Raw genomic sequence first — 9,219 nt, 5'->3', positions numbered from 1 at the left:
CCTTTCACTTCACACTCTGACCAGAGAGCCGCAAAGGGCTGGGTTTCCCAAAAGCGACTGAATTAGTGTACAGTGCTAAAGCTGAGTAAAGCCTGTGCCAGGCCCAGAAGAGCTCAGTTTGCGTAAAGCTGAGTTCCACATTTTCTGAAAGTCAGTTTAAGGTTATAGAGGGTGTGTGTGTGTGTGTGTGTGTGTGTGTGTGTGTGTGTGTGTGTGCTCACACAGTGTTCTTGGCATTCAGAAAGGCAAACTGTGGTTGTAAAGTGTTTTACAGTCATCCCATTCTCACCATCAGCATTTCAGCAGTTTCCACTGAACATGGAGAGACGGTTCTCCTTCATTTCTAACATGGTTGGTAAACACATGGTATCCTGTAGGTTCATAAACCTGCAAATGCAAAAAGCATAAAAAAACGCACCAGATTCATAAAAATGCACCGAAAAAATTGAAATTAATTAAAAAGTGCCCAAAGACTCTAAAACCTCACAAAAAGGTGAGTTCTAAAATTGCAAAAAAACTTAATAAACATGCAAAAAGTGTAGAATATGTACCTGACATGACAAAACAGACCAAAAACATGAAAGTGCACAAAAAATGATTAAAAAGTGCACAAAAATAGGTTTTAATCGCACAAAATGCATAAAATACGCCTTAGATGCAGAAAAAACTTTGGCGAAACTTTAATATTAGGTGAATTTTAGCAGGACTAAGGTGAAGGTTAAACCCACTGAGCCCCCCAATTACTTGAAATTTAGGTTTTGGGTTATTATTAATTATTCTTTTTAAAATCAGTTATATTTAATAAATATTTAGCTGAATGTTAGTTAAAGCCTTAATATCTATAAAGTGTTTCCATTTTAATGTATTAAAAATCTAATATCTAAAATCTAATCTTATAAGAATGTTTAATATGAATGTAAAAGTTCCTTAGATTTTATTATTATTATTATTATTTTTTAGATTTTGATAAAGTACCCTGTGGTCATCCAATTTGAATTGTTTAACCATTTCTGTTGTGGTAGTCCGGTCAGTGAACTGACGGCAGAATTTAGTGTGAAGTTGCGTAATTTTGCATAGACTCCTTCAGAGAGTTCAGCCTCCATCCTCAGCCTGGTTCCTCACCAGTTTCAAAGCCAAATCACATCTCGGTGCTGTGATGACAAAAACTGTACAAAGTCAGAGAACATACACAGTCCAAGTAACCACACACACACACACGCACAACAACCACACACACTCTCAGTCGCTCATCAGCAACATTAACATTAACTTCATGCTGGAGCTGAGGGGTAAGTCCAATTCCAGATTTACAGCAAATAAATCAGGTTATTCATTTTGACATCAGGCTGGTTTTTATTGGTAGATTTAATCTGTGTGTGTATTTTGGTTCAACCCAGTCTCATGGCAACTGTGGTAACTGTGTAAGCTTTCTCTGTACCTGAATTTAGAAACATTCTGTTTAGAAAACTCGAGATTTAGAGAGCTTTAAAATGATGAGGTTTTCTACAGTTGGTCGACAGGTTTGAGTTTTTAGTTTTATGAACAGATTATGATACCGGTGGGTCACCTGTGCATAATGTTGGGACTGTTTCGCAAACTGAATGAATTTGGACCGTTTCAGTTGTAAAATCTAATATTTTGAAGTAGAAACCTGACGGATGCTTGTAAATGTGGAATTTTAAAGGGAATCAGGCCACTTGTATTTTTCCATATAACAAATTTGAGGAGAATTTGAGAATTTGACATTAAAACTTGACTGATACTTGAAAATCTGGAATTCCACAAGAAATTTGATTACTTGGAAGTATTTTATGTGACAAATGTAAAGAAAATTTAAAAATTTGACATTAAAACTTGACTGATGCTTAAAAATCTGGAATTCCACAAGAAATTTGATTACTTGGAAGTATTTTAGATGTGACAAATGTAAAGAAAATTAAAAAATTTGACATTAAAACTTGACTGATGCTTAAAAATCTGGAATTCCACAAGAAATTTGATTACTTGGAAGTATTTTAGATGTGACAAATGTAAAGGAAATTTGAAAATTTGACATTAAAACTTGACTGATGCTTAAAAATCTGGAATTCCACAAGAAATTTGATTACTTGGAAGTATTTTAGATGTAACAAATGTAAAGGAAATTTTAGGAATTGATGTTTAAACTTGACTGATGCTTGTAAATCTGGAATCAGGTCGGTTTTTTTTTGCATGCAACAAATTTGAAGAAAATTTAAGAAATTTACATTAAAACTTGACTGATGCTTGTAAATGCAGAATTTCCGAGGGAATTTGATCACTTACATTTTTTTTATATGTGACAAAGTTTAAGAGTATTTGAGAATTTGACATTTAAACTTGACTGACGCTTGTCCTGTGACCTTAATTAGTACAAAGTTAGGCAGCAAACTGCTTGGTTTTTTTTTAATAGAATGAAAAAAACTGATGAATTATGTAGATTCTGGGGGAAAAATTGCCTTTTTAAAAAAATATTTTAGGAAAGTCAGTGGTTGAGTATTTGTGAATTTGGCATGTAAACTTGACAGATGCTTGTAAATCTGGAATTTCTGAGGGACTTCAATCACTTAGAAGTATTTTATATGTGACAAATTTGAAGAAAATTTGAGAATTTAATATTTAAACATCACTGATGCTTGTAAATCTGGAATTCCACAAGAAATTTGGTCAAGTGGAAGTATTTTATATGTGACAAATGATAAGACAATGTGAGACATTGACATTAAAACTTGACTGATGCTTGTAAATCTGGAATTTCTGAGGGAATTTTATCACTTAGAAGTATTTTATATGTGACAAATTTTGAAGAAAATTTGAGAATTTAATATTTAAATGTCACTGATGCTTGTAAATCTGGAATTCCACAAGAAATTTGGTCACGTGGAAGTATTTTATATGTGACAAATGTTAAGAAAATGTGAGAACATTTAAGTTTGATTTCCACAGGCAAATTTGGTCACTTGGGAATATTTTTAAGTGACAAGTTTGAGAGAGAGAACATTGATTTTTATTTTAATTACTTTGTATTCAGCTTGTTTGTCTTGTATTAAGCAGATCATGTTTTTTTAAACTCTGTTACTGATTGGAGACAGAAAAGTGGCACGAGCTGAGAATCACAGTCTGTAATTTCTGAACGTTGCTTCAGTCAGAGTCTGAGTTGCAGTTACAGTCGGAGAAGGTGACGGAACGGTACAGTGTGAGATAAGCCATGCTCGAGGTGCCCTGCAGCTGGCCGTGCTGCGAAGTGTTGAGGGGTAAAAAAAAAAAAACTAACCTCAGGCTTTGGCATCCTAACTGAATCACGCAGGTGTGTGAGCCTGCATGTTCCTCTCAACCGCTGAACACCAACATGAGAAACACTAATGGAAAGAAAGACTTTTCTCTAAACAGGGACAAGATCCAAAAACGACAGGCTGAGCTGTGACCTGTAGAGACGCTCATGCTTCCGTTCACACTTCTGGGCAAATTGAATTTAATGCAATAACAAATTACCAGATGTGAAGAACCACAAAACATGACATGAGACATCTGTCAACGAGACAATGGAAGATTCCCACATCGCTCATCAGGAGATGGAGTGGGCTGAGGAGCTGATGTCATGGCAGCTCAGTCACTATTCTGACAATGAGTATAAGCCTGAAGTCACCGGTGAACACTGTGACACTTTCTGAGCAATGCTGTCCGGTGGCTATTCACTGTAATGTAATTCACTGTTAGCAGCATTAGCACTGCTGACAGAGCCTTCATTAACAGCCCATTGGAGCAGCACCGGGGTACTGATGACCCACAGCTTTGTGGGTTCGATATTAGGGTTGAGTAAGGCCCCTAACCGCCTCTCTGCTCCACAGGCATCACAGTGATGGCTGCCTGCCCCCCGGTCATGTATATATATATATATATATATATATATATATATATATATATATATATATATATATATATATATATATATATATATATATGAGCGGAGGTAGCAGTAGCAGTGGTGGCTCAGCGGTTAGAGCACCGGATCGATAACAGGGTTGTGGGTTTGATTCCCGGGCTTGCCAAGCTGCCGCTGTTGGGCCCTTGAGCAAGGCCCTTTACCCTCTCTGCTTCCCAGGTGCTGGAGTTGGCTGCCCACCGCTCTGGGTGTGTGTGTGCTCACTGCCCCTAGTTCACAATTTGGGTCATTTCTATTGGTCCATTCAAGTGGACCAATAGAAATACACATACATATATACATACATATACATACATACATATATATATATTCGTTCTGGCTAAATAGCATATATATATATTCATATACATACATATATATATATATATATACATATATATATGAACACTATGCCACAAGCCGCTGGAGAAGGAACTATAATCAGGAGGAAGGAAACGCTATCTAACATTAAAAAATGGCAAATATCAAAGTCACGGCTCAACTGGTTTATTTCGTACCTCATTTATTCCCCCACTGTTGTACAAAAGCGACAGAACCCTCGAGATATTTCAAATCTACAATCTGTATTTCCCCATTTATCAGATTTCTATATGGGGGGAAACCCAACCAGTGTACCACAATACCACCATGGTTGTTTCAGGGTTCTTCAGAAAACTAGACCCATTGTTGACTGGAGTTCACAGAAGGGTATGAGGACCGAGATCAGGAATGTGTGTGTGAAGCAGTTTATTTAGACCATTGTAGAAACGCTTGGAGATATGACTAATAAGAACTTCAGCAAGTGAGCAGGTCATGAAGACCACAGGAGAACCCACACAGCGCTGGTACACACTCTTAGTGTTTGTTTATTTCCTCCAGGCCGGCCCAAGTCTTTATGGGGCCCTAAGCAGATTTTCATTTGCCCCCCCCCCCCTCCATACCACCACCTCAGCACCAGATGATTCATCATGATTACATAGGGCGAGAGATATTGCGCAATACGTTGAAGCGCCTGGGCCTTTATCGCCCACCCAAGCGGCGCAGATCTGCATTTGCCCAAAAAGTGGCAGCAGCCAATAGCAGGAGCGGATTAGCCTAGTATTGATGCACCAATGAAAAAAATATATTATAAAAAAATCACGTTTATCTAACAGGTAATATCGCTGCGTTTTATTATCCAGTGTTATTTTTAACGTACAGATTTATTACTATGATATCTTGGTGCTCTTGAGGGCCCCCTGGTGGTGTTGGGGCCCTAAGCGGCCGCGTAATTTGAGTCGATCTGAATTTCCTTGTTTGTTGTTGCAGAAGTCAACTGTCATTTAGAAAGAGAGGAGACAGATATTTTTGGTGGTGCATTATGCACACACACACACACACACACACACACACACACACACACACCACAAACACCTGCTAAGCTAATCAAGATTTGTGCAGAAAGCTTGTCAGATGAATCATGTCTTTATGAGGGTGTTTTTCTAGGCTGAAGGTTCTGCTTTCTTCCTCTTGTTTCAGGCGGATGATTAGACTCCTGTCCTTTCTTCTCACCTTGAGAAATGCCTCGTTCCTTTTTGGTCAAGAGCAAGAGGGTGGGATCCTATTACACACGGACCACCCATTTCCACTCCTATGGCCATGATGGACAGTGTGAAGACCAGAAACCCAATTGGAGCAGTTCATCTGACGGCCAAGAGTCCAGTCTGAGAGCTACACCATCTACCAGTGCTTTGGGCTACACCTCAACTCAGTGGGCTCCTACGGCTTCCAGCCCTGACCCTGCTTCTCAAGTAGAGAACTGGGCCTCTTGGACAGCAGGTAGCCGAGGAAACCAGGGGTCGCATGCTTTCTGGTACCTTGGTGGTGATGATGGTGATGTACGGTAACTGTCCTTTCCCCTTTTGGGTTCCTACAGAGCGGCTAGGTGGTGAGAGTGGATCTGGGTCAGTGTGGTCTCCTCCTCATCATCTACAGACTGTTGGGACTCTAAGGGACAGAGAACAGGAGCTGGAGAGACTGGTGCATGCTCTGCTGAGCCACAGACTGCAGCTCAATGTCAAAACCCCTCTGTGCGAATGTCCACTCTGTGAGAAGGTGAGTCCTTAGAACCCCTTAGAACATTTTAGAAAGAAACTTTGTAGAATTCTTGGGCACCTTTAAGAACACTTTAGAACCCTGAAGAACTCATTATATCTTCTCAGAACTCTAGAAACCCTTTGAAGCTCCTTCAAACTCTTTAATAAGGAACTCCAAAGAGATCTTAGAGGTCTTCAGAACTAGAAGACCTTCAGAATGTTTTAGAACTCCGTAGAACACTTAAGAGTTCCACCAAACTTTTATTAATCTCTGAGACTTTTCAGAACTCTCTAGTGATATCTAGAACAAATCTAGTACATCTTTAGAACTCCTTAGAATGTCAGAAAGAAAGAAACTTTAGAATTCATTGGCACATTTTAGAACTCCATGAGAGTCTTAAGAACCCTTCGAAACTCTTTCTATCATTTCAGAACTTTTAGAACCCACTGAAACTCTTCAGAACAGCATCAAGAACTCTTCAGAGCTCTTTAACAAAGAACTCTTCAGAGCTCTTTAACGGTCTCTAGAACTCTTCAGAGCTCTTTAACGGTCTCCAGAACTCTATAGAGCTCTTTAACAAAGAACTCTTCAGAGCTCTTTAACGGTCTCTAGAACTCTTCAGAGATCTTTAACAGTCTCCAGAACTCCAGACCTCTTCAGAGATCTTTAACAGTCTCCAGAACTCTTCAGAGCTCTTTAACGGTCTCCAGAACTCTTCAGAGCTCTTTAACGGTCTCCAGAACTCTTCAGAGATCTTTAACAGTCTCCAGAACTCTTCAGAGATCTTTAACAGTCTCCAGAACTCTTCAGAGCTCTTTAACAGTCTCCAGAACTCTTCAGAGCTCTTTAACAGTGTCCAGAACTCTTCAGAGCTCTTTAACGGTCTCTAGAACTCTTCAGAGATCTTTAACGGTCTCCAGAACTCTTCAGAGCTCTTTAACAGTCTCCAGAACTCTTCAGAGATCTTTAACAGTCTCCAGAACTCTTCAGAGATCTTTAACAGTCTCCAGAACTCTTCAGAGATCTTTAAAAGTCTCCAGAACTCTTCAGAGCTCTTTAACGGTCTCCAGAACTCTTCAGAGCTCTTTAACAGTCTCCAGAACTCTTCAGAGCTCTTAGAAGGAATCAATTCATAATTCTTTGTCACATTTTAGAACTCCATAAACTCTTTAGAACCCTGCAGAACTCCTTAGAACCCTCCAAAAGCACTAAAAGCTGTTCATTGACATCTATTCTAAAGTATCTATCTATCTAGAACTCTCCAGAAGTTGTTGGAGATTCAGAATTAATTACTTCAGAACTCTTCAAAAAATACTTCAAAACGTCTTTGCCACATTTTAGAACTCCATAAACTCTTTAGAAGTATTTTAAATCTGAATCTCTCTTTCTCTCTCTCTCTCTCTCTCTCTCTCTCTCTCTCTCTCTCTGTCTCTCTCTCTCTCTCTCTCTCTCTCTCTCTCTCTCTCACTGTCTTTCTCTCTCTCTCTGTGTCTCTCTCACTGTCTTTCTCTCTCTCTCTCTGTCTCTCTGTCTCTCTCTCTCTCTCTCAGGTTCTGTCGTCTGCTGTGGGTCTGGTGACTCACCTCCGCAGGTCACATGTGAACAGAGTGGCTGTTCCTTTGACTGGACTGGGCATTAATACACAACATTATGGGCTCCAGTCCCCTGCTGGGTTCTGCAGCAGAGCTAAAGTGAGTCTGCTGTGTGTGTGTGTGTGTGTGTGTGATTGTGAGAGTGAGTGTAGACACAGTAGGAGTGGTATAACTGTGTGTGTGTGTGTGTGTGTGTTTGTGTGTGTTCCAGGAGCGTAGTTTCGGCTGTAAGGTGTGTGGGAAGGTGTTCAAACGCTCGTCCACTCTGTCCACTCACCTACTGATCCACTCAGACACACGGCCGTACCCCTGCCAGTACTGCGGCAAGAGGTTCCACCAGAAATCAGACATGAAGAAACACACCTTCATACACACAGGTCAGACACACACACACACACACACACACACACACACACTAGAACAATAGAATAAACCCAGATAAACATAAACACAGTGGTCAGTGAGAGTGTCTACCTGCAATTAACTCTATATTACATTAGAATAATATAATTACATCATATACATTTATATAATGTAATATATAAAATAATATATATATATATACACTGAGAAACGAGGCTCCAGTTCTTTTATTTCTCTCTCTCTCTCTCTCTCTCTCTCTCTCTCTCTCAGGTGAGAAGCCTCATGTGTGTGTGGTGTGTGGTAAGGCATTCAGTCAGAGCTCCAACCTGATCACACACAGCCGGAAGCACAGCAGCTACAGGCCCTTCAGCTGCCCGCACTGCTCACACAGCTTCCAGAGAAAAGTGGACCTACAGCGCCACCTGGAGACACACTGCGGTGATAACAGCAGCAGCACGGTGTACCAGAGCAGCTGAAGAGTGGAGGGACCTGCTTCAGTGATGAGAGTCTATTAGGGGTGTAAAAATGCACCTTTCTGAAAGGATTATAATAATACGGATTACACTGTATAATAATTTAATGGTCTATACTCCACTACTGGAGAACAGTCACTCCAGTCTGTATTCTGTGAATTCTGAATTGTATAAAAATACATGATTTGATGATGCACTGAATCATTTCCTAAAGAACGGAACTGAATCATGGAGAGGTTTAAGCTTACTAATCTGTACCATAGTAAGTCAAACTGGGACGACAAGGTGGAAGATGATTTTTCTCATTTAAACCCAGCTGTCTCCTTACTTTAGTCATATCCAATTTCACCCCTAGCTATATCTTTCAATATCACTCACATTATGCTACCAGCGCTGGGGCATGCTTCCTCCAAGCCACAGAAGGCAGTATCACGTCTTTTTTAAGTCATTGAACAGCTCAGAATGAGGACTAACTGCCAGTTTACTCTATTAACTGCCTGTAATTAACTCTATATAACATTAGAATAAACCCTAATAAACAAAGTCAGTGGTCAGTGAGAGTGTCTACCTGTAATTGACTCTATATAACATTAGAATAAACCCAAATAAACCCAATCCAATTAGGACCAATCGCAGCTATGGAGAGGTCTCAGAGTAAATGAGGCAATGATTGGGACCTACAGTCAAGAGGAGGTCTTAGAACAAATGAGGTGGTGATTAGGACCAATACCAGTTCTGAGGGAGGTCTTAGAACAAACAATGTGATTATTAGAAC

General features: G+C 39.8%; 1 protein-coding gene across 1 annotated transcript; it reads left to right on the top strand.

The window, feature by feature from the left end:
• Positions 1–1,205: 1,205 nt before the first annotated feature.
• Positions 1,206–8,938, top strand: LOC140551161 (uncharacterized). Its single transcript, XM_072674537.1, has 6 exons — positions 1,206–1,289; positions 5,459–5,758; positions 5,856–6,034; positions 7,567–7,707; positions 7,820–7,985; positions 8,242–8,938. Exons 2-6 carry the CDS (start codon positions 5,500–5,502, stop codon positions 8,445–8,447), a joined length of 951 nt encoding a protein of 316 aa, XP_072530638.1. The 5' UTR covers positions 1,206–1,289; positions 5,459–5,499; the 3' UTR covers positions 8,448–8,938.
• The last annotated feature ends 281 nt before the right edge of the window (positions 8,939–9,219 follow it).

The sequence above is a fragment of the Salminus brasiliensis genome, chromosome 3, assembly GCF_030463535.1.
Source record: "Salminus brasiliensis chromosome 3, fSalBra1.hap2, whole genome shotgun sequence".
In the NCBI taxonomy this organism is placed as follows: domain Eukaryota; kingdom Metazoa; phylum Chordata; class Actinopteri; order Characiformes; family Bryconidae; genus Salminus; species Salminus brasiliensis.
This window is presented reverse-complemented; position numbering and strand designations above follow the sequence as displayed.

What these genes read in the sequence shown, in the direction of transcription:
- LOC140551161 (XM_072674537.1), top strand. Translation starts at nt 5,500, where the DNA reads ATGCCTCGTTCCTTTTTGGTCAAGAGCAAGAGGGTGGGATCCTATTAC. An exon ending in AATGTCCACTCTGTGAGAAG is followed by an intron (nt 6,035 to 7,566) that starts GTGAGTCCTTAG and finishes TCTCTCTCTCAG; the next exon opens with GTTCTGTCGTCTGCTGTGGG. An exon ending in GGTTCTGCAGCAGAGCTAAA is followed by an intron (nt 7,708 to 7,819) that starts GTGAGTCTGCTG and finishes TGTGTGTTCCAG; the next exon opens with GAGCGTAGTTTCGGCTGTAA.